This window comes from Vicugna pacos, chromosome 19 (assembly GCF_048564905.1).
Source record: "Vicugna pacos chromosome 19, VicPac4, whole genome shotgun sequence".
In the NCBI taxonomy this organism is placed as follows: Eukaryota; Metazoa; Chordata; class Mammalia; order Artiodactyla; family Camelidae; genus Vicugna; species Vicugna pacos.
This window is the reverse complement of record NC_133005.1, coordinates 22,395,079-22,419,828: the sequence shown is the minus strand read 5'-3', so window position 1 is coordinate 22,419,828 and position 24,750 is coordinate 22,395,079. Positions and strand designations below refer to the sequence as shown.

At 53.4% G+C, this 24,750-nt stretch overlaps 2 protein-coding genes across 5 annotated transcripts in view; one reads left to right on the top strand and one right to left on the bottom strand.

Moving 5' to 3' along the window:
- SNPH (syntaphilin) overlaps positions 1-5,092 on the top strand; it is a 40,535-nt gene extending 35,443 nt beyond the window's left edge. For all 3 annotated transcript variants that reach the window (XM_072943959.1, XM_072943958.1, XM_006207307.4), the window contains one exon: positions 928-5,092. In XM_072943959.1, the coding sequence (XP_072800060.1) occupies positions 928-2,101 (1,174 nt within the window). In that variant the 3' untranslated portion in view covers positions 2,102-5,092. The remainder of the gene's footprint in view (positions 1-927) is intronic.
- Positions 5,093-5,418: 326 nt separating this feature from the next.
- On the bottom strand, positions 5,419-22,640 carry SDCBP2 (syndecan binding protein 2). 2 transcript variants are annotated; one of them, XM_015241794.3, is made up of 9 exons: positions 22,458-22,640; positions 14,495-14,566; positions 13,759-13,828; positions 13,049-13,149; positions 9,498-9,638; positions 8,663-8,838; positions 8,412-8,583; positions 6,477-6,568; positions 5,419-6,238 (listed from the first exon to the last, which is right to left on the bottom strand). In XM_015241794.3, exons 2-9 carry the CDS (start codon positions 14,546-14,548, stop codon positions 6,184-6,186), a joined length of 861 nt encoding a protein of 286 aa, XP_015097280.1. In that variant the 5' UTR covers positions 14,549-14,566; positions 22,458-22,640; the 3' UTR covers positions 5,419-6,183. The 2 variants fall into 2 exon arrangements, with proteins under 2 accessions (XP_015097280.1, XP_031530866.1); XM_031675006.2 differs by lacking the exon at positions 22,458-22,640 and adding an exon at positions 18,884-18,968.
- Positions 22,641-24,750: the final 2,110 nt, after the last annotated feature.

Sequence of the window (24,750 nt, the reverse complement as noted above, 5' to 3'; positions counted from 1 at the left end):
TCAAGAACTATTTTCCTCCTTTCTCACTGCTTTTAGTCTGTTCTGTTCAGTCTCACCCTGGCTTTACCTCTGGACTTGACAGCAGCTTTTTCTACCTCACCTCCCTCTCCTGCACACCCTGGATGCATCTATGACTCAAGGATTTTAAAAGCCTGAGAGTTTCTAGACACGTCTTCTGACTGTCTGTCTGCCTGCTCTCGCCTCTTCTTGCAGGAGTAGCTCTATGCTTTTTTTGGCGATTTTATTGGCCTTTCTTCTCTGCAGTAGATACAAAAATGAAACGTCCAGCAAAGGTGAAAGACAGCCACCCTGTTCTCATCACTCTCCTCCCATTCAGCCACCACTTCTCGGCCCTCCACTTGAGGGAAGATGTAAAATTACCGGCTACCTTGGAGGCAGTCATTTCTCTCATAAAAACTAAGTGGCTCCTCACTCTCTCCCCGGGGTCTCTGGCCAAACAGCCCTCCACTGAAAATGCCCACCACTGGCGGGCCACATGCCCTTCTGCAGAGCAGAGATTTAAGGTTTCGTTTCTGTCATTTTATGTGAAGATTTTTAAATGGATGTATTAAGTTTTCATAGCAGTGGCATTCTTAAACTGAGAGTCTTTATTGTCTACTCTCTTCTGGGTGACAGATTTAAATGTGGATAGTCCTCTGCATTTCAGCTCTAGGGGATCAGAACTCGGCGGTGGCTCCTTCTTGTCCCCGAGGAGGGCCCATCCTGGCCCCGTGGTCCCTCTCCCGCCCACACTGCTTCCCTGGGGAATAGAGAGAACGAGGAAAGAGGCATCAAATCGCTCCTTTGTTTTTTCGCTCTGAGTGGCAGCAGCCAGGCCCTCTGTCCTTGGTGACAGCCCCCTCCTTGCCTGGCCTTGGTGGCAGTGACAGGCCAGGCAGAGAGCATGTGTGTCTCATCCGATCACAGGGACACGGAGATTGACGACCTGAAGACGCAGCTGTCGCGCATGCAGGAGGACTGGATCGAGGAGGAGTGCCACCGTGTGGAGGCCCAGCTGGCCTTGAAGGAGGCCCGCAAGGAGATCAAGCAGCTCAAGCAGGTCATTGACACTGTCAAAAACAACCTGATCGACAAGGACAAGGGGCTGCAGAAGTACTTTGTGGACATCAACATCCAGAATAAGAAGCTGGAGACGCTGCTGCACAGCATGGAGGTGGCGCAGAACGGCCTGGCCAAGGAGGACGGGGCTGCCGAGTCGGCCGGCGGCTCCCCGGCCCGCTCCCTCACCCGCAGCTCCACCTACACCAAGCTCAGCGACCCTGCCGTTTGTGGTGACCGCCCACCCGGCGCCTCCGCCGAGGACGGGATTGACAGTGGCTTCGTGGCGACCGAGGACACGCTAAGCCGGACGGATGCGCTGGAGGCCAGCAGCCTGCTGTCGTCAGGGGTGGACTGCGGCCCCGAGGAGCCCTCCTCGCTGCACAGCTCCTTCAGCCTGGGCCCCCGCTTCCCCGCCAGCAACACCTACGAGAAGCTGCTGTGCGGCACGGAGGCCGGCGTGCAGGCCAGCTGCATGCAGGAGCGCGCCATCCAGACGGACTTTGTGCAGTACCAGCCGGACCTGGACAACATCCTGGAGAAAGTGACCAAGGCCCAGGTCTGCGGGGCCGTCCCCGAGTCAGGGGACGGGCGCCCGGAGCCGGATCCCCACCCCCCGGGGCCCAGAGACCCCAACTCTGTGGTGGTGGTGACGGTGGGTGACGAGCTCGAGGCCCCGGAGCCCATCACTCAGGGGCCCAGCCCACACCACCCCGGTGCGAACCCAAACCCCAGCCTGTCGGTGAGCGTGGCGTGCCCTGTGGAAGAGGAGGAGGAGGCGGCCGCGGCCGAGAAGGAGCCCAAGAGCTACTGGAGCCGCCACTACATCGTGGATCTGCTGGCAGTGGTGGTGCCGGCCGTGCCCACGGTGGCCTGGCTCTGCCGCTCCCAGCGGCGCCAGGGCCAGCCCATCTACAACATCAGCTCCCTGCTGCGGGGCTGCTGCACCGTGGCCTTGCACTCCATCCGCAGGATCAGCTGCCGCTCGCTGAGCCAGCAGGGCCCGAGCGTGCGCACGGCGGGCGGCAGCTCCCAGCTCTGAGAAGCCCCGTCCCGGCCGGGGCTCCAGCGGCCTGACTACTGATTGTAGGGGTGCCATCCTCCCTCTCGTATGTTCCCATGGGGCATCATCTTATTTATTTAGTTTTGGGTTTGGAAGTGGTATTTTTTGGCTGTTAACAGTGTCAGAGGCTGGGAGTCGGGGCTGGGGAAAGGCATCCCAAAGCTTCAACAGGAGAGAAGGGAGGAGAGAGCAAGGCAAGAGAGGCACGCTGATGGGACACGTTGCAGAGAGAGAGGGTGAGGTCCCCAACCTGGCCCCCCGGCCCACCTGGTCCCTCACACAGGGCAGCCCCTGCTCAGGAAGTCTCTGGTGTGTTTATCCGGGGAGGCCGGGCTTCACTTGTCCTCTGAGCCTCCCTGTCCCCCACCCCCGCATCCTGTCCAGTTCCCAGCTCACCCCACACCTTCCCTCCCAAGCCACCCCTTGCCCTCAGCCAAGGCTTCCGGGCCAGTATTCCCTCCTCAGATGGGGGTCGCTGCAACCCTTCAGGCAGGGTCTGCAGCCACTGGGCCTGGGCTGCGCTCCAGCCTCTTCCAGCTGCTCCCGGTTTGGGATTCAGGAGCACAGTCAAGGCCATGGGCTGGAGGACAGGTAGCAATGGGAAGAGGTGGCAGAGAGCAGCGTGGTTCTGTGTCTGTCTGTTCATCCCAGACCTTCCCCACATCTGTCTTCCCCTCAGTGCTCCTGGGCGTGGTGTGTCAGAGAATTCTCCTGTGAGGCCAGGTGGGTCAGTGCCGGGGTGCAAATGCTCGCCTGAGCTCCAGGTCCGTCTGGAGACTCTGCCAGCATGAGAGGAGGAGACAGGGGCTGGCAGCTCAAAGGGGCTCCTCCAGACTCTGAGTCGAGGCCCTGGAGCCTGGGGATGGGGCTGGACTTAGCCATTCCCCTACTGGTTTGACCTTCCCTGGAGCTTGCCTGAGTCTCTCTGGGGACCTTAGGACCAACTTCTGCTTTGCACTGTGGGGCTTGGTTCTCACATATCCCAGGATCTCCAGTGAGGTGGCTGCTTGCTTTCTAGGGTGAAGGTTCCTAAATCTTATACCTGTCAACCTCTAAGGGGCAGTTCTGGTGGGATGAACGGCAAGATGGGGTACTGAAGCCACGACGTCCGTGCAGGACATGTAGGCTGCCCTGGGCGGTCTCCCAGATCCGGGTGGAGTGAGGCTCCCAGCCCAAGCCCAGTGGGCCTGGGAAGGTTCAGTCCCCCTCCTTCCCCGGGACCACATCTTGGTCTCCTAGCAAAGCTGCTGACATTTTATTAGCATTATTATTTTACGGAATAAACCCACTCCTTTTCTCCTGCAGGATTTCTACCCATCTGGTCGCCCCACTCATTCTCCAGAGTCAGGCCCCACATTTGGCGGTGGGGGCAGTTGGTGGGACCCTGTGTCTTACTCACCCCTCTGGCCTAGGGGCCACTCTGGTTCTGCCAAGGTTGCTTGCCCACCCCTGCTGCTCTGACAGCCGCTGCCTGACTCGTGGGCTCCGCCCTTCTTCTCTGTGCCCTCCGCGCCAGGGGGGACGCCTGCATGCACTGGGAGTGGGCAGCTGGCCCAGCCATCGTGGGGAGAGCCCCTCTGCCACGCGCTTTGTGCCTCCAGAGCTCCCCCTCCTCGCTCCAGGCCTCAGACTGCCAGCCTCTGTGGAGCACCTCCCGCCCCAGCTGAACCAAACCTGAACTCTGGGGGCCGGGCTGGGCTGCCCCACAGGACCCTGGGGTCGCGACATGGAGGGGCAGTGGACAGACCCAATCCAAAGCCAAGCCAGGACTGGCCTCGGACCCCGCCTCCTGTGCCGTGTACCCACAGAGCTGCATAGTGTCTCCTTAGAGATAGTCAAGGCTTTGCTGAGAAAATGTACGACTATATTTGACAACATAAAATCTATATATTTTTCACCAATGGAATCTAGTCAAGCCACGTAGCCCCTCTACTCCTGTCTGCGTCTTGCTGTCTGTGGCCTTCCTACTGTGTCTTGTGTTCTGGTGGACGTGGTCAGGCCCAGGGCTGTGGTCTGCTCTGTCTCTGATGCTGGAGGAGCCACTTGTGAAGAGCATGGACCCCGAGGCCTGTGGATGAGGTGAGTGGGGCCGGGGCCACCCTCTGCTGCTGCTCTGGCCCCCGAGACCTGCCTGTTTGATCATAGGGGCCCCAGGCCACAGCACAGGGGGTCCTCTCTTTTGGAGGCTTTGGTGGGGCTTTCCATGGGCTTTGCCTCTTGTCAGTGGAGGAGGCGGCCGCTGTCCCAGGCCTGGGACAGACGCTGGGCCCCCGGCCCGCGCGTGTGTGCGTGTGTGTGCTCAGAATCCCGCATCTATGCAAAAGGGGCGGCGCCTCCCAGCCCTGACCGCAGGGCTCCAAACGCGGGGCTGGAGGGCGAGGCCGGGGCCCCCTGCTGAGAGCTCACCCTCCAAGGCTCCCTCTTCCTTCCTGCTTGATACCCCCTCCTGTGGGCTGTGACCTTTCCTCCTGCCCTCCGCTTCTGGAGCAGAAATCTCTGGGGCCTCCCCTCTCCCCAGCCTCTGGCTGGAGCTGATTAGATCCTGAGGGACAATGTTCCCAGGAATCAGCTTCTGGAACTGCTGGTCCTTTGGAGCCTCGCTGCCAGAAGTGGCTTCTCCTAAGTTGCGGGGCCCAGGCTGGAGCTACCTGACTGCTCCTCTGGTCCAGGCTCAAGCAGGAATCAGAGCTGGGGGCTGGGACTCTGCCCAGAGAGCTAGCCTCAAGTGGAGTTTATTCCAAATATCTCCCAACGGGATAACATAGCTTTTTACTGAACACCCTTCCCAGTCGCCACTAGCACAGGGGTATCTGGCAGCGCCTCGGGGAGGGGTGCACAAATGACAAGGTCCTGGGGCCAAGGCCCGAGGAGGGGCCTCTGCCCGGTGAATTCATGACCCCCTCTCTGACCTAGGGGTCAGCGCAAACAACTTACAGTGTGCAATCATATTCGGCCATGCCCTTAACAGAGAATTCAGGGGATACAGGAAGGTGGGAGGTGGGGAGGGGTCTTCACTTTTGTCTCCTTGGTCCTTTTGTTCAGACAGAGTTGTACCTGCAGCTGACAGCTCTGAATTAAAGCATGAAAACACAACAAGACCTTTGGCCTGCTTGCTTTATATTGTGTCTTTTTTGGGGAATGGGGGCATGACGGAGGCTCAAACTGTCCACACTTGCATGAGAGTCATAACAGGCACACGAGCAAAAGCCGAGCAGGCAGAGATCTCTTCTGAGGTTGAGGGTTCAGCTCTGCCGTGCCTCTGACTCTCTTCTTGGGGGTCACTTGCCCCCCACCAAGTGTCAGACTCGCTAGATTCTGTAAGTGCATCATATTCCACCCTCTCCAGCCCCCCTGACGTGTTCTCACACCCATCTTGCAGGTGCGGAAGCTGCCACCGTCGCTGAGCAGGGGTGCTCTAAAGCCAGTGCTCCCTTCCCGAGTCCCACCACGTCCCCACTCTAGTCACCCCTGCTTCAGACTGGCAGGGGCTGTGTGACGGCGGCAAAGTCAAATCAGTGCTCTCAGAGGCAACGCGTAGAACGGCCTTGGTCTCACCACCGCTTGAAAGAAAACCAGCTCTCGCATATTTTGGGACCGAGGATTCTGGAATTTCAATTACTTCTGAGAAAGGGATTTCATTTAAAATCAAATCTCTATTCAAAAGACAGTGAAGGGTTATGACTATATACAGTTTGTGACAAAGAGCAAGTAAAGGAAGACCAATTCTCACAAAGAATGTGTTTGTTCTCTCAAAACGTGGAACTGTTTTTTCTGGTAGAGGCAAAATCTTGAAAGAGACCCAGATGCAACTTTCGGAAAGTGGCCGGCCTGCCTACACGCCCAGCATTTAAACCGGCACAGAGACTCGCTGCCAGTGGGCCCCCCGCCTTAGTCCCCTTAGCCCAAGGAGGCCAGTGTGTATGAACGACAGACCCACCTGGAACACACCCGCCTCGAGACAGCCCCGCCCCCAGCGGGCAGGCCTCCGCAAGCAGCCTGTCACCCGAGGCCTCTCCCTTCCCTGCAGGAGGCGAGGAGGGCGGAGCTGCCCTCCTGCCGCTTCAGACTTCCGGGATGGAGTGGTCCATGGTGTGGTGGAGCAGCGTCGGGGACAACCTGGATACAGCAACAATGCCCGTCGCCAAAACTGGCAGCTCCTCCTCCCCGGCCCTGGCCCCCCGCCCGTGCAGCCCTGTGGGCCCTCACTTCCATTCCTAAGACTTTCAGATCATCAGACGCCACTGACCACCTCGAAGGGAGGCGAAGGGAGGAACGCGGAGGGCACAAGCCTCAAGGAAGCCAGGTGGCTGGGAGGCGGGGCGATGAGGGGAAGGCGGGAGGGGAGCAGGCTTACTTTTTGACCATGTGCTCGTAGATCACTGTGGGGATGATGGTCAGGGTGATGACATTCCCAGCTGTGGCCAGAATCTCCGTAACTTTTTTGTCCTGGAGAAGAATGAGTGAGCGGTCACCCTGGGGGCCAGGGGCAACTCTGCGGGCACTCTCTGTGGCCCCTGCTGGAAGACGGCAGGGACGGAGCTGCCTCCCAGGTGAGGGTGGCAGGCCCCCACGTGAGGCCCTGCTTGGGCCAGAACATGGGCCTCCCACCCGAGGATCTCTCGGTAAAGTCAGCACGCCATTCGCACCCTCACCTTGATAGGGCCTCACAAACGTGACTGTCCTCCCCTTCCCCTAGAGAGCCCGGGAATCTCACCAAGCACACATCTTCCAAGCCATCTCCCAGGCTCAGCCACACCCCCGCTGGGCTCCTGGCAGCCAGCCAGCCTGAGCCAAGCCCACGGAGTACCCGTTCCTCTTACATCTTGTTGACCAGTTAAAAGAGAGGCCTGCCTGCAGACGCCATTCAGATCACAGGCAGAACAACAAATGAAGTCTTTGCACAGCATGTGCCAAACAGTCCAAAGACTGATGCTATGGCCATTGCGGGTCTCTAACTGGGTTATGCATTTTCTTAGTTCCAGGATAAATGGGAGAAGATGTGATCCACAGGACTAGTGATGGCCACAGGGTGGAAACAGAGAGATGTTTGAAAAGATAAAAATGACCTCAAGAAGGGTACTCTCTGGGGCCACTCAACAAAGGGGCAGACTCATTCCCAAGAGCCTTACACCACCATGGTTTGGCAGGATAATTGATAAGTTCGCAGTGATGCCTTGAGTCACCACTGAGGATGAGAGAATCTGCAGCACCTTTTAGAATGAATGCTCTTCAGAAATCTTAAGAGGAAAGAACTGTCCTGCTTTGAAAGGAGTGAATTTACTAACATCTGATGGAGCCAGTTACTCAGAATCGGCATTACTGCACTCAGCTTCCTAGTATAATGTGTTACCTTCAGGTTATCATGCCTGGTCCCAGAGGAAGGGGAGGCTGCAGCAGGAGGGATCTTAGGCAGACATTAGGAAGAACTTCCTGATCACAATGCTCATGAGCCACTAGAACAAGCCTCCAGGGAAGGTGGGGAGACCGTCCAGCACAGGGAAGCAGATACACATGAATGGCCTGCTGATGACTCTTGTGAGGGGAGGAGAACTGGCTTAAAAGACTGCCATCTGTCAAGTGAGATGCCACTGCCCACGCCACCTCCACCAGGGAGCCCTGCCTTGTGAGCCCTGAAGCCCTGGCTGCAGGAAGGGAAGGACCCCAACTCGAAATCACAACTGGGATTAAGAACCACTCTTGGTCCCGGTGGCATCAAGTCAGGATAAATCACTCTCATTTATCCAGGGACCCAAAGCCACGTGACTCATCCTCCTCCATGGACTGAAGGCACCTACCCCTCAGTCTATGTCACAGCACTGGCCTGGACCACTTGCTCCTTCTTGTGTTTAAGGATAAAGCCTACCACACACACCTCCTCGGTGTAGGGGGACAGGGAAGAAATACAGTCCTGAATAGTAGTTTTCTGAAATATCCCCATCACTGAATGTGATCCAAGATGCAAACAGAGGTGCCACACAGAGTAGGGAGGTGTCCACACAGCCAGAAGCCCCCCGGGACCCCTGGTCCTCACAAACGCCATCACACACCCCTGTCACAGCTCTGGCCTCCGTGTGTAACTAACAACAGCTGACATTTACTGAGCACCGACCTCATGCCTGCACTGTGCGCGCACCTCAATGTACCTAGTTTCACTGAATCCCTGCAGCAGCCTTAGGATGAGAAACTGAGGCTGGGGCGGGGGCAGCAGGCCCCCACAGACTCGAATCTTCCCGCAGCCCGGCAGTCTCCCAGCCCCTGACACCCGGGGACGGAGCCCACCGACGCCTACCTTCAGCCCGATGACGTTCTGCCCGTTCACCTCGCACACGTAGTGGTTGGTGAGGAGCCCGTTGCGGGCCGCAGAGCTCCCTTTGACCAAAGAGACGACCTTCCCCTTCTTGATGACGAAGCCTACGTGGCCAGTGCTGTCCTTGTGCATGGTGACGGTCCGCTGGAATGGCCTGGCAGGGAGGGACAGTGAGCTGGGTCTGGGGTGTGCCCGGGGGCAGACAGAGAGGATCCTGGGACCTGGCTACTCACCTGTCCCGAACGACCATGACGATCTTCTCGGCTGATGCCCTCTTCAACACACTGTGGGCTTTGTCCGTGCTCCAGCCAGCACAGTCCCGCCCATCAATCTGCAGGATCTGGTCCCCAAAGCGCAGCCCCACCAGGGACGCGGGGGTGTTGGCCTGGACCAGCTGCACAAAGAGCCCCTGGGGGAGGTAGGCCCCACAGTCAGCTCCCCTGGTCCACCCTGAGCCCATGTCCTTCCTCCAAGCTGCTGTTTGCCTCCTGATTCTCCTGGAGCCTACAGGGTATGGAAATACAGTTCTGCACCACAGGTCCAGGCAGAACCTGGTGAGGAAACACTCCAGGCCACGCAGCTAGGAAGCAGCAGAGTCAGGAATTCAACCTGGACTGGAGGCTGCATCCCCAACCACTGGAACACAAGGTCTGTCACCACAGCATTTGGTGCCCCTGGCTTCCACTGTCTGTAGACTGCCGGCCAGAAGCCAGACCCCTGTGACCAGGGCTAGGGAGGAAGGCAGGCTCTGAGCCGAGCCCACGGAGGGGCAGGTGGAGGGTCCCTGGGGCAAAGAAGCGCCAGCCCTCAGGCCTTGCGGGAGGGGACTGAGAGGAAGGGCCTGGCCTTGGGCGTTAGGTGGGCCTCCGCTCCCAGCCTGCCGGACACCTTCCTTACAGGGTTGGACGGGGCTCCCCAGGCTGCCCACTTCTCGGCCTGGTGATGCGTCCAGGACCCCAGATACCGGCGAGGGAGTGAGTGTGGGAAGCTGCGCTGCGGCCGGGCGCTGCAGCACACGCGCTCGCCCTCTGACAGAACCCTTCTCTCCCGCTGCGCCCCCAGCCCCACCTTGTCGATGGCCCGCAGCCGCAGCCCCGTCTTGCCACGCTCGTCCTTGCACAGGTGGATCTCACGCACCCCGGGCTTGATCTCCGCACGCAGCACGCCCACGCTGTTTCCGGACACTGGCGCCACCACCTGACCCGTCGTCTGCAGACAACAGAGGAGCAGGGGGTCGGCTTGGCCCCTGGGGCCTTGTGCCTCAAGGGTCCCTGGGGCAGAAGAAGGGATGGGGAGAGGAGAATGGAGTGGACCCTGGGCCCCAGCCCACCCCAGACCACATGTGTCTCCACACACACATATGGCTCCATGAAACCACTAGGGGGCGTCAAAGTCCACACCCATAAAAAACAGCCAGGAAATCACGGCGGGACGAGAGGACAGATATAAAGGAAAGGGGCGCTCCTTTTCCAAGGCAAACTGGTATCAGGAGAAGATCCCTTTAAATACACTTAAAAGTAAAGAAAAATTTCACATCACATAGTGAACAATTGGGGTATGGGGGGAACAGGCTCAATTTGATTTTTGCCTTGAAAAACATTAAGCTTAAAGTATCAAAATGAATGAATGCTTTCCCTCCTAAGATTTGGAACAAGGCAAGGATGCCCACTCTCACCACTACTATTAAATATAGTGGAAGAACTAGCCAGAGCAATAAGAAATAAAAGGCATATAGATTGGAAAATAAGAAATAAAATGGCCCCTGTTTGCATGGCACCCATCAGAAAATTCCAGGGAATATACAAATAAGTTCCTAGAACTCATAAGTGAGCTCAGCAAGGTCACAGGATACAAGACCAACATACAAAAAAGTCAAACAAAACATATGCAGGGACTGTATGCTGGAAATGACAAAACACTGATAAAATATATCAAAGAACATCTAAATAAATGGACAGATATTCTGCATTCATGGATCAGAAGAACATAGTAAAGCTATCAATTGTCCCCAGATTGATATAAAGATTTAAAGCAATTTCTATCAAAATATCTACAAGATATTTTGTAGATACAGGCAAGGTACCTTTAGAAGTTTATTTAACTTTGTATGAAAAGACAAAGGAAGTAGAAGAGCTAAAACTGTTCTGACAAAAAGAGTAAAGCAGGAGGAGTCACTACCAAATTTCAAGACTTATTATATAGTTATAGTAATCAAGATAGTTTGATACTGGCTGAGGGACAGACATCTGGATCATAGAGCAGAAGAGAAAATCCAGAAAGAGGCTCACACAAGCAGAGGCCACTGCTTTTTTAACTGAGGTGCAAGAGCAATTCAGTGGCGAATGAACAGTCTTTTCAACAAAGGATGTGGGAGCAACCGAACAGCCACAGGCAAAATATGAACTCCGACCTCAGACCGAATACAAAAATTAACTCAAATTCAATCATAATTTTAAGTGCAAAACATAAAACTATAACAATTTTAGAAGGAAGTAAAAGGAAAAATCTCCAGGACCTAGGGCTCAGTGAAGTTTCTTAGGACACCAAAGCATGATCCCTAAAAGAAAAAAAAACAACAAATCGGACCTCATCAAAGTTAAAAACTTTTGCTCTCCAAGAAACCATTTTAATTCAAGAAGGGTTTATTTTTGGAAGGGAACAGCTACACACTGAGAGAAGATAATTTACAAACCACATATCTGACAAAGGACTCTGGAATAAAGCTCAAAGGATGACTTAAAAAATCAAAAATCCATTTAGAAAATGAGCAAACAATGAAGAAACATTGTATCAAAAAGAATATTCACTAGTAAATAAGCACATGAAAAGATGTTCATCACTAGCCATTAGGGAAATGCAAACTAAGACTATGATAAGACCTCACTATCATAATAACTAAAATTTAAAAGAGTGATAACACCAAATGTTGCCAAGGATGTGATGAAACCGAAACACTCACGCATTGCTAGCAGGAAAGTAAAAGGGTACAGTCACTCTGGAAATAACATTTGGCAGTTTCTCTTTTTTTTTTAAAGTTAAACATACATTTTAACACTACCTAGCAACTGCACCCCTGAGCATTTATCCCAGAGAAACGAAAACTTACATCTATACAAAAAGCTGGATGCAAACATCCATCATAATTTAGTTTGTAACAGACAAAAACTGGAAGCAATTAAAATGTCCCTCAACAGGTTAAACAAACTAGAGCACATCCACAGCATGGAACACAACCCAGAGATAAAAAAAGAAAGAACTCCTGACACGCGTGACAGCCTGCAAGGCTCTGCAGGCCATGAGGAGGAGTGGAAAGAGCCTACCTGAAGAGGTCACACACTATGATTCCACTTGCACAACCTTCTGAAGTGGCAAAGTTAAATTACAGGGACAAAAGCACGCTAGTGGTTGCCAGGAGTTGAGGGAGGTGAGGTGGGGCTGGGCATGATTATGATGGGGCAGTAAGAGAAATAGACTTTTGTGGTGATGACATAGTTCTGTATCTTGACTGCCCTGGTGGCTGCAGACAGGAGAATGACATAGAACCTTACACACACGTTGTACCGATGAAAAAGACCTGGTTTTGATACTATAGTGTGGTTACATAAAATGGAACTGTTGGGCAAGCTGGGTGAAGAATACAAATTCTCTATCTTCACAACTTCCTATGAACCTATGATAACTTAAAAATAAAAAGTTAAAACTAAATAAAAAACAATTTTAAAATTTGTAATTATAAAAATACATTTATCTGTCATATTTTTATCAAAATTTAGGTTGTCTTAATTATTGGATCAAAGAAGGATTAAATCACCGAATTAAAACTGGACTTTATACAACATGACCTACTTTGTTTCATGTGTGTACTTCCCTACACGAAATACCCCAGGGTGTCACCAGTTTCTCTCACGGTCCCACATGCCCTCATCCTTGTCCATTTCTCCGGTGAGACCCTCCTGTGTCGGTGCCGCAGCACACATCGTTGCTTCCAACAACTTCGTGAAATCCTGCCGCCTTAGCAAGATCTGCGTTTGCACTGTGCAGTAGATTTGCACTAGATCAGGGAGAGGCTGGCGGACAAGGACACTGGCAAGTGGCCCGCAGGGATGCTGGAGCTAACTGGGAGAGGGTTTGGGACTGCTTCTCTAAGTGAATACATTCCCAAGAGTGAATATTTCTACATTATGATTTCTTTTGCTCCCCAAAGACATGGAGGGCAGCAATCAAGCATTACTATTTAATTTGGGGACGGGAGCTGGGTGACAAGCTCCTCCCCCAAGGCCCGGCCCAGCAACGCAGCTTCTGTCAGGTCCCAGGCAGCCCTTCATTGCAAGCGCCCAGGCTCAGGCCGGGTTCAATGCCCTCCCTTCTCATCGAAAAGGCCCAGGTCAGCAGGTCAGAGGTCAAAGGGCAGGCAGTAGCCCTCCAGCCCCAAGGCCCCTGGGGAAAACCATGAAATCGCACAGCACTTTTAATGAAGGCTCAAGATGAAACGTGCCATCAAGGAACAGAGCCACAGGAATGCTGGGGAAAGAGGAGATTCCAGTCTGTTTAAACAGCAAGACCAGGGAGGGGCAGTTGGGACATTCTGTGTTCACATTAGGCAAGAGACAAATACCTACACTGGCACCTTCATGAATCTGAGGCAGGTTCTGCTGGACTTCTTGGCTGGAGAGGGAAAGACCCATATAATTTTCCAGTTCAGCCAGGTTTGGGTACAGAACTGATGGGAAGGGAAGGAAAGAAGAAGAAAGGTGTTACGCGGGGCATGAGCTTAGCCGTACCTACCTGGCTCCCACGTGGTCACTCATTTGTATTAAGAAACAGGGCCTGGGACTGTGGTTTACTCCCAAGAATACAGTATCTCCCCGAGAGCACTCTGCATCCCCAGGAACGCTCGCTGGTGATGGGGGTCATCCCCTCTGATGGTCAGTTTTCTCCAGGAGCAGCCAAAACACCAAGTACCCCGTGAACACGTTGGTGTTCAACTCAACTGACTTCACCTGGCCCCGGCCAGACCTCAGGGCACCTCTGGGGAGACTGCACGGTGAGGAGGAGGAGAGTTGATCCTGAGTTCAAGTTTGCTACCACAGGACCTGAATCAAGCCGGCCACGAGCAATTCCAGGGCCACCACACACATCTGGCATTCCCTGGTGGCCCTAAGTCAGCGCAGTTGGTGCCCTCACAAAGCCTTAGCTTTCTCAGTGTCCCCCTCAGACGGTTCTAGTGAGGGTCCACCGTGCCCACAGCTCAGTGGCTGGCAAGAGGCAGACACTCGGAAATAGCCAGGAGAGGTCACTCTCGGGCAGGATCACCCAGCCACTCCCTTACCTGGAGGCTGGGAGTCATTGGTCCCCTGCACTGGCAGGGCGGGCATCCTGGCTGCAGCTCTGGCCTGGGCCTGGGGAGGGAGAGGGAGTCCTGATCAGCTGTGAAGGGACCCCCTGAGCTCTCGGAGCCTGGGGCTCCCTGAGACTGGGGGTCAGGGCATTAGGTATGCCAGCGGGCCTGAGGGGGGTGTCTGTGAACCTTCGAGGTCACATGTAAATGTGGTCCCTACAGATGTCCACGCTTCTGGGGTTCTCCCAGGGGCCCCCACCCACCAAATGTCACGACTCAATCACTACCTGAGGCAGCTGGAACATTGAGGCCCACTTCCCAACCAAATTCTCAGTCAAAAAGTCCCCAGTTCTCAAAACCCACTGGAACCACATGTGGGATGGAAGGAGGAAAGGGCTTCTGGGGGCTGAGCAGGCCACACGCCATGGCCACAGGGTTTACTCGGGAAACTCGCCCTAGAGCATGGGGTCTACTGAGCCCGGATGGAGGAAGCGCTGGGACAGAGCCAGCAGGAGACGGGCCTGTTCGCAGCTGCTCGTTCTCCATTCCTGCTGAAACTCCACTGCCCTGGCCTCCGGACACCTGCTCTGCCCAGCCAGCCCTGCAGTGGGCAGGCCTATCGGGAACTCCCAGGGGCCTCCGACACTTGATCCAAGACAAGCTCATCCTGGGGTAATCCCGAACGCCCCCTCAGGGGACCCAGGCTAACACAGGCCTGGCAGGTTACCTGCATGGCTTGGTCTACCTTCAGGTCTTCCAGAGATGGGTACAGGGTGGACATGTTTGCCCCTTGGAACACCTGCAGAGCACAGGGGATGAGGAGGGTGAGGGGTGAGAGGAGGCACGAACCCGTGCCCCTCAGCACTCTCAGGATGAGAAGGACATCAGGAAGGTACTATTATCCCCATTTTAGAGACTGGGATTTAAACCAGTCTGCTTGGTTCCCATCCCACCACGTTCCTTAGACTCTAGGCTTTAGAACCTGGGCCCCAGGATCACCCGAGACATGCTGACCAGGAAGAGCACGACCAAGGGTCACATCCTTCCCTGCCAGGTTTCGAAGGTCAGACAGGTTTACGAGGTCTGATGTCTGAAGCCCTAAATTCAGTCCAGCAGGTGAATAGTTCAACTGCATAGAGTTCAACCCGGTATCAAGTGAGTGAGGACTTAATATCACAACAGAATGGTGGCAGGCACTTTAGAAGTCCTCGCCTGCCCTGATACCCCTCACCTCTAGGCATTTGAGCTCCTACTGTTTACCACTCATTTCCAGCCTCACTAGTGACCCTTGATCTTGATCACAATAAAGACCGATGGAAATTCTTAAAAAAAAAAAACAGGCACATTGCAGCATAATTTATACTCAACAGAGCATTGCTCTAAAGAGGGGAGGGCATGGGGCTTTGGGGGAGCACCAGAAACATTTACTAAATGCCTTCTAATTATCCCAGAGGAGAACTAGTAGGACCTCAGAGCAAGGGATCCCAAGAAATTCAAAGGAATTATCTGGCAGAAATGCTTTATTTCCTTCCTAGCTGAAATGGGAGGAAGGAGCAGTTTGTCTTTCTGGATTTGTTTCTGTTTATCCACTAACACATTGGCTCTCACCTCTCCAGGCCTTTGCTGGGCCATTCCGCTCCAGCTGGACACCCCTGCGCCACCCTCCTTGGGGTCAAAGGGTGTTCTATTCACCAGTGGGCCCATATTCCCTGGGCCAGGTCCAGATCCTCTGGGCATCTCCCCTGAGTGACCCACACGGGCTGAGGTCATCCCCACCCATCACTGCTCTTTGTCCTTCCTTGGCACCTGCTGTCTTGACCCTTGTGTCAAACTTAACCCTCCCCAGTGCTCCCCCCACCACTCCCCCTTCTAATCTTCCATCAAATCCCTTCTCTCCCATATCCCATTCCTAATCCCCACATTGTTGTACGGAACTCCACCACGCCCCCTGCCCCTCCGTAGATGCCACAATATCCTCCAACCGGTCCTAGCTCCTCTAATGCTGTCCTCAGGCAACAGACCTTTTCTGCACCAGCCTGGGATGTCCTGCCGCTGCTTAAAGCCCCTCAGTGGCTCCCCACTCTCCGAATCCAGCCCACATCCCCTGAAGTGGCCAACAAGGCTTTTAACGATTCCCCCAGAGATGGCAACCGGTGGCTCACAGGCCAGAGGCAAACAGATTTTATTTGACCTGTATTTGACCTGTGCTGAGTACTTCATACATGCAAATTAGCAGCCTAAACACAGAACTCAGGACACTGCGTTTAATATTCTAACTTCGCACTGCTCCTGAAAAACAGGACACTCTAGCAACCCTGGACTGCAGCTGAGTCCACAGCCGAGCAGGGCGCCCCAGGCCTCCCACCCTCTATCGTCTCTCACATCGAGGCTGCTTTACTCACAGGAGCCGAGTTCCAGTAGACGTTTGCTTGCAACCCCTGAGGAAGGCTCCTGCTTCATTTCTTGCCACAGGTGTTTCTCCCAACCTCCACCCTCAGCTCCAGCCACAATGAGCTACTTTCAGATCCTCCAGTTCATCGCATTGTCTCATGTCCCCAGGTCTTTGCATGCGTTTCTGTCTATCTGGAGCACCCCTCCACTCCTCCCACTCCCCACCTGGCTAACTCTCAATGATTTTCAAGTCCCAGACCAGAGGGCTCTTCTTCTGAGAAGCCTGCCTTGATCTGTGCTCCGTCTCCTGCCCTCCAGTCTCACCCACCCCTTATCCTTACTCTTTGATCATTCACTGCTCCTGTAGTTGACTCTACTTATCTGTCTACCCAGATTGGGAGTTCCAAAAGGGCAGGAACTGGACCAGCTAATTTGCTGTGGAACACCTAGCCTGGAGCAGGGACACTAATTCAATAAAATTTCCGGAAGTGATGCATCCTGCCTGAGCTTCCACTTTTCTCCTTGTAAAGTAAAGCTGTGATGTCCTAAGGACATCCACCATCCCAGGATGGAAACAAAGACAAGAGGTCCCAAACAGGTTTCGTTCTCCTCTCACACATTGTTTTGTTTTTTTTTTTAATTTGAATTAGTGCCAATATTTTACAATCTGTAAATAGAAAACTCTTCACTTCTAACTTGCGTTGGGAAAAAAACTGAAATATTCGGCAATGCAAGAGCAGCAATCGTGCAGGGCAACACTCAGCCAGGTCTCCCTCTTACATGGGGTTGCACGCAACTTCTTGTTTCCCAAAGTATCATCCAGCCGGTGCGCTACTTGGCTCCTGGAAGCAGGCAGCTCCAGATCTTTGCCCTAGCCTCACCTTGGGGGCAGAAATAGTCATCTCAAGAGGTCAGGGATTGTCCTGGGGGAGAGGGGGACTGGCTCTCATCTCCTTTAGACAAGCGGAGGGAAGAGACTCCTCTGCCTGTGGTCTTCCTCACTCTGCACACACTCTGGGAGATTTGCATCTTGGGACAGTCCTGAGGAGGTACCATCTGCCCAAAACATGCTCTGCCACCAGGATCATGATGTGAAAATAAAAGGCCACCCCTGCCCTGCTTTTTCAAACACTGAAGCAGCAGAGCAGTCATATTTTTAGCAGCTGCCCTCTGGGAGAGCAGAATCAGAGACTGACTTCCTGGGAACCACTCCCAGGCTAGGACCACGCAGCCCTTCCTCTGTGTCTGGGACCCCTTCACCACTGCCACTTTCTCTGGTCGCAACTAAGGTTTGGGCTCTGAGTGGAATCATGAAGCAGGTATTCCCCTTTCAGCAGTTCATGATACAGTGGGGAATGGCTCTGTGCCAGCAAATACGCTGTGTCTCATTCAATCATCCATCTATTCATGTACAACATCTGAAGGTTCACTGTGTGCCAATTAAAGTTATTTATCATATTATATGATTACTATCTGGGTATTTTCTCAAAGTGGACCCCATCTCAGAAGGGCAGCGACTGTCCAGCTCACCACCCTATGCTTCCCCACCAAAACAGCACCCCGCACCTGTATGCTGGCAAAAACTGTTATTTGACTGAATAAATCTGTAGTTCTCCAAGGAATAGATTGGAAATTTTTGTGGGCATTTTGGGGTGTCACAAGACTAAAGAGACTGAGCATTTAGGAAGCACGGAGCAGAGACCTGGATCTCCTGTAATGCATAGAAGAGAACAAACTGTCCTTTGTCCTGTAGGACTTGCCAGTATCCTGCCAAACTTTCATGTAGGCAAAAAATATGTTTACAACCTGTTTTATATACAAATACAGTGAGATTTTCCCTAGTTTTAATATACATCATCCAGAAATGTATATAACAAGTTCACCGAGGGAAGTTACACTTTGTTTTGTTCCCGGTTTGGAAAATCACTGTTGATCCTTCTCCCCCAGGTGAGTCACCAGAACACGCCCATGTGCGTCTGCATTTGTAGCCGTCACAGTGACTCCACCCCTGTATACAATACATTTAGCCTTGGATTCAAGATGCCAAATGTAAGCTGTGGCAAAATTCAGTTGAATACCGTCAGTCCAAACTCACTCATTTTAAGTTAGAATACAAGCATGATCAGGAACAATCCAGTCGGAGCTTCTACATAGTGAAGGGCATATTCTTTTATATTTTATACTTTCGTTGCCCTCATTTCTTATAGCACAGACAGGGCATCACGTTGCCTTCCCCTGGGCAGGAAGGGCTCCATCACTAAGTTACTCTTGTGGGGAAACTGCGTGGAGTCGGGCGGGGCACTTGCAGCTCAGCACCGGATCAGGAGTCGGGGCCCGGCAAGAAACCCGTGAAAGAATGGGAGGGACGATGAGGTCACAGCGGGTAAGAAATACCCCAGGACCGAAGGCGCTTCCGAAATCGGGGGGAGCGAGAGGGTTTCCTTTCCGGCACGAGCAACGCGCAGCGGGAAGCGCAGATGTGTCGGCTCTGCCCTCCTCCCCTCCCACGGCTGCCTTAGAACGGAATCTCGTCAGTCAGCAAAGGGCGGCTCGACCGCACCCTCGCGCCTTCGGGCGGCCGTACAGGGTCCAGGGGTCCGGAGTGTGGGGAAGCGAAGGGACATTCGCCCATTTAAAGCTCGATCTGACCGCGCATCCTCCAGTCCGGTAAAGAGGGGACACAGAGCCCGGCCAAGCCTTCCCATATCTTACTCTGCTGCTTTACCTGTTTTTTTGTGGATGCAGGCGCCAGCCATGAGCGCCTTGAGAAAGCAAGAGGCTGGGTGGATTCTAGGAACCCACCGGGAAAGGAACCCACCGGGAAAGCAACCCGGGCGTAAGGACACTCCTATTTCCGCCTCTTACTCTCGGGGCCCCGGGAGCCTCATGTCACGGCGCGCAAGCCTGAGTGGGTGAGACGCGTGCGCACCAGCTGCCGCAGCGCGCCCTAGCGGCCTGGCGGAGCCTCTGCCCCTGCGCCGCAATCCGTAGCAACCAGGGGAGGTCGCCTCCCTCCCGGTTACCAGCAACAGGCGGATCAGAGTGGGAGTCGTCTGGAGATCATTGATCGGAGATCGTCGGACAGACTGGGAACCTGAGGCTTGGAGTGAAAAACGGGCCCTAGGGACAGTTGGGACTTTCTCCGGTGCCACAGTGCGTGCACTTTGTGCCTGGCTGTATTCACAAAGCGGGAAATCAAGGCTGAGGGAGAGGGCGGGTTCATCCTGAGCGGTGGTTAACCCCACTAGGTAAAAAAAATCAAGACTCTGGTCTTGTGCTTCGCCGGGCAGATCACATCCCACAGCGAAATCGGACCCACAGCCTGTTAGAGATTCAGGCAGTTGGGTTTATGGGGTGCAGGACACAGGCTAGGGTAGCCAGGAAGGTCTGGAGGACGGAAGGGAGCGCTGACTGGATCCTGAAGGATAGAGAGTTCAGGAGGGTGAGAGTGGAGTATGTTACTACACGGATAGGGAGGCCCAGACTAACAGTCCAGCTGCCTTCCAGTTCTTTTACCACCTCCTGCAGGTTATTCAAACAACTCATTTCCCCCCAGCTTTGCTGCCCCTGTACAGTGACCGCACCAAATCCACCCCGTGGTCTGAGCCAGAAATCTGGGAGCTATCCTCAGCTCCTGCTTGAAGCCATACCCAGCTGCTGCCCTCAGGATAAAATCTCGAACTTCAACCTGACATTGGAATCTCCATGACCTGACTCCTAGTACCCTCTCCACGGACTCCCGGTACCCTCCTCACTCTTCCACACTCACGCTGCATTTCATTTATTCCAGACTGCTTGCTTATCCTAAAATTCACCCTGCTAGTTGATGCCTCTGTGCTTTCGCAGGTGCTGTTCCCTCTGTCTCAAATGCCATGCCCACCTTCTCCCGCCCCCTTCTTCACCTGCTGAACTCCTCTTCTTTCCCCCAAATCCTCAAAACCAAACAGGGTTAGGCAGCCTTCCATCTCTAAACCATGGAACCTCATATTCCCTTATCATTCATTCCTCTACTGTTTAGTAAGCATCTGCTCTGAGCCTGGCCTTCTGCATTTCCTGGATTTCCGCTGTGCTGTAATTGTTTGCCTGTCTCCCTCTCTGGTCAGAAATGTCACTCATTTCTGAAGCCCCAGTGTTGTGCCCAGTGCCTGGCACACAGCAGTCATCCAGTTACTATTTCTGCAAGAAATGGAAAAGCAGACACAGAGGGAAGAGAAAGCCCCTCAAAAAAAGTCCTTTGAAGGAAAACCCTGGGCCTGGAAAGGGAGACGAAACACTGCCCTGATGAGGTAGACTGAAAGGCTGGCTCCTGCAATCTGACAGTGGAAGAGTTTGCTCAGTTCGGTGCTGATGGCTTCCTGCAGTTAATGGGCTCCTCTGAAAGGAAAAGAACCAACCTCACCCATCTCACCCAGAGAAATTTTCCTCTCCACTGCACTTTCCAGAATTTCCATCCCTGACTTTCTATACTTTTTGACATTCTGAGCAATAACAGCCCCCACAACAAAGCAGCCATCAGGTCTTCAGAGACCAGCACGGCTGAAAAGAGGTCGTCAGCCCCATCTTTGGACTTTGGATTGAGAGCGCGCCTTTGGAACACTTTGTTCCAAAGAGCTGAAACTACAGGACACCCACTCGTTCCTGTGGACAGCTCATCCATCCTTCAGAAGACAGTGTGCGGGAGGGAAGCGTGGGTTAGCATGTCAGAGGAATAGCTCCTGGAAGGCCAAATTAGCCCAGGGATATGGTGAGTCGGAAAGGAAGAGGCTGTTGCTAGGCCACCAGCATATACTCCCCTCCTTCTCTCAGGCTGTACTGCCTACTGGAGAAACCCTGGACTTCTTCAAGGAATGCAGACACTCCAGAATCCAGGCCCAGGCGAGGCAGAGCAAGAGCAAGGACCTTGGAGGCAGGCAGGATGGGTTCAGACTGCTGCCCCTGATGTGGGAGAGCGAGCATGGACAAGTCCCTTTTGCATGTCATTTATTCCTTTATAATATGGGTAATGATACTGGCACCAGAGAGTTATGGAGATGAAAAGATTCTTAGATAAGATGTGTATGGAAAGGACTAGCACATAAAGGGCATGCAGTAATCATTAGCGATTGTTCATTTAGCCAGTATATGTACTGAATGTCTCTCCCAGGACTGTTTTAGGTACCAGTAATAAGGCAAGAAACAAAAGAAAAATCTGTCCTTGAGTGTTACTTCCTGGCTCAATAAATAAGTGTGACGCTGTGTTAGATGGTAGGAAGTGATGGGGAGAAAGATAAAGCAGGGTGGTGGGTACAGACAGCCCGCCTGGAGGTCCAGGAGAGCCTCATTGCCGGGGGTGGAGGGTGACAGGTGACTTGAGTAAAAGCCTAAGTGGGTAGGGAAAAGCATTGAGGCTGAGGGCACAGCCACTGCAGCGCCTGGAGGTGGGGGTGCCTGCTGCATTCAGGGAACATCTGACCGGTGAGACTGAAGTCAGCTCTTCAGAGCGGGGGTTAGTAGGAGAGGAGACTGGAGAAGTAGTGAGAGGGACCAGATCCCATGGGGGTGGTGGGTCATGTTGGGGACTGGTGTTTACCACTGGAGAATTCTGAGCAGCAGAGTAACATGATCTAACTTTTCGTTCGAAAAGGCCCCCTCTGGCTGGTGTTTGGAAGATCGATTAGAGGGACAGGGAGCCCGGGTGAGAAGTGATGGTGGTGGAGTTATCAGTATCTGGGCCACTGTAGGTAAAGCAGCCAGTGCAGAGCCTGCCAGTGCCTAGCAACCCCATTCAAAGCTCCACTTTCTGGGGCTTGCTGTGTGGAGGGCAGGTCCTGGCCCCTTACATCCATTACCTCATCAGTTCTCCTGACTGCGTGGGAGTCTCCCAGTGAGGACGCCAGTCCTCAGGTCAGGCCACCAGCCCGGATCCCCAGCACACTCTCCTTGCCGTGGCAGGGAGGTTGTTGATGGGAACAGCTTCAGCTGGAGAAGTAACAGAAACTGAAGCTGGTACCCTCGGCTCCTGGTGGAAATTGCTCTTTGGCCTTCCAAGGGCCCTCTTCAAGGAGCAAAGTGTGGGTCCCACCTCCAAAAGCACTGCCCGGGCAGTCAGAAGGAGCCTGGGGCCCTAGTGATGTCTGGATAAACACCACCCAGCCCTCAAACCTGGCGCAGAGCTGGGGCCAGAAGAGGAAACCTCAGAGAGAAGCACCTTGAGAGGAAAAGGCCTGTTGGTCCCAGAAGGGCCAGGACAGGGAGGGAAGAAGACGGATGAGAGCAGGTCTCGCTTATCCCAGTCCCAGCCTCTGGGGCCCCGCTCTTACCTGCAGACCAGGTGCTGCTGCGTGCCTTCCTCCAGGCACTGCTGACGGAGTCTGCTCCTCTCCCTGGAAGGCGGTGGCCCTTGTACCAGCTGGGTTCCTGCTCCCTGGTCAGCTGACTCACCCGGACTGGGATGGGCCCAAGTCAACAAGGCAGGTCACCAGGCCCCGAGGAAGACTTTGGCCTTAGTCTGGATGTAGAATTAGGGTTAGGGGCTCACACAACTGCGGTTGAAAGAGGTATAAACCAAGCATCAGATCTGGACTGAACACCAAGTCCTACTGAACATGAGGGCAGTTTGACGGGTCTTACAAAATGGCCATAACCTTGTGACTCAGTATTTCCTCTTCTGGGAATTTGTTACAAGAAAATAAAGTAGGCAGTGAGGTCTCCAGGCCCAACACCATGTTTCTTGTAATAGGGACATCTAGACATCCCAAAACGCCCATCACTAGAGCTGCATTATTAAGGCAGTGTCTGTAGAAGATTATAAATCTGTCAAAGCCATTTAAGGAAGAAGCCATGAGGAGATGTTCCGGCAACATACTGAAAAATCAATACTGTGATAATCATCTTGTGTTTTGTTTTTGTTTTTTCAAAAGTGAATAGGCACTGGAACAGTCTGCAAGGACAGACCCTAAAATGCTAGAACTCTGGATGGTGGGGCTGTGGGCGGGGTTTTTGGTTTGTACTTTTGTGTGAGTTTCAAGGTGGTGGGGTTTGGTTTTGTTTTCTTTCGAAGTTAGTTTTTGCTTCCAATGTTTATGATATTTGTAAGGGGGGATCAAATTAAGACCAATTGCTTTAAAAAGGAAGTTAGGTGGGTTGTCTCCCGGAAGGAAAACTGAGGGACTGTGTGCTGAGGAGGGAGGGGATTTTTTAATAGCGCACTTTTTGATGCCTTTTAAATTTTGAAAAAATTGATTGTATTCGACTCTCTCTCCTAATAATTGTATAAAATGAAACAGAAAAGGGGGAGGAATTTAGCTGAGGTCCCAGTGGGTTTGGTTGTTCAGAGGTGCGTGTCACACTCGGTGTCTGGGGAGGGCCTGGCACCCACGTGCTGGGCTGTCCCAGGAGGAGTGACGCAGGGCAGCCGCCCAGGGCGGGCTAGTGTTTCAGAAAGGCAGCTGCCAATCATTGAGCGCTCAGTGCATGGAGAGCCCGCCCCACGGGCTTTACAGTCCTTATGTCAGTGGCTTCTGCCATCCCTGCGCAATAGGGCAAAGGCAAAGTCCCTCTTGCAAGCTACACAGCTGCACAGTGGCTCCAAGGTCCTGGTTTCCCCTCTGTGAGACAAATGCCCTTGAAGCTGAGGCGTGGACACACCCCAGGGCTGAGCCATGTGGGCCTGAAGCATGTGATAAACCCTGGCTGATGACCGAACAAAAGTAGAAAATAGAGACCCCCAACTGAACCAAATGACACCCTCCCCTCCCCCCCGACACACACACAGCTCACTTCACTCAGTCCAGGTCTGAAAGGGCCTTTTCAAGAAGATGGAGGAGGAAACCAGACCAGAAGGGTGAGGAATTCGCCTCGAGTCACACAGCAAGTCACACAGATCTGGGACTAGAACTCCTGTCCCCTGACTCCTACCCACATGCAGGGGCTTTCATTCTGCTCCACGCTGTTACAGCGGCCTCCCATCTCTGGCTCTCCCCTATTCCAGCCAATAAGAAGTTCTTTCCATTGGCATGTCCTTGCTCAGTCTTCAGTGGCTCCCTCTGAAGGGTGAGGGAGGGAGGGTCAGGGTCAGGGTCAGGACTAAACTCCAGACCTGACACTGAGGCCTCCTGGTCCACCCCCTTATTACCATTTCAATCTTGTTCCCTGAACGCCTCTACCCAGCCAAGCCACAGTCCTCTCCCCTTCATTTGCCTGGGCTGCTGCTTCTCCTGGAATGCCTCCCCCCACCCCACTGCACCTCTCCAGATGCACTGAGCTTCTCCTCCAGGAAGCCCCCCAGTCATCCCCATCCATGTGGCCTGTCCCACTTCTGAGCTCTGGATCAGAGTGTCCCGTTCCACTCTTTGATAGTAATCATCCTTTATTCCTGTGTACCTTAGGCTGTCAATTAGACCTGAAGTTCCATGAGGATCAGGACTTATTATTAGATCTCTAGGGGCTATTTTCAAAATAAAAAGTAGCACCTTGGCTCTGACCAGGATATATTTCTGCTTTGTTATACATTTGTGTGAACAATCTTCAAAAGTCTAAAACAAGGTGATCCAATATGCGGCAGACACTCAGAAACTCCTGAACAGCCCCCCGGCAGACCTGAGTCATCAGCCA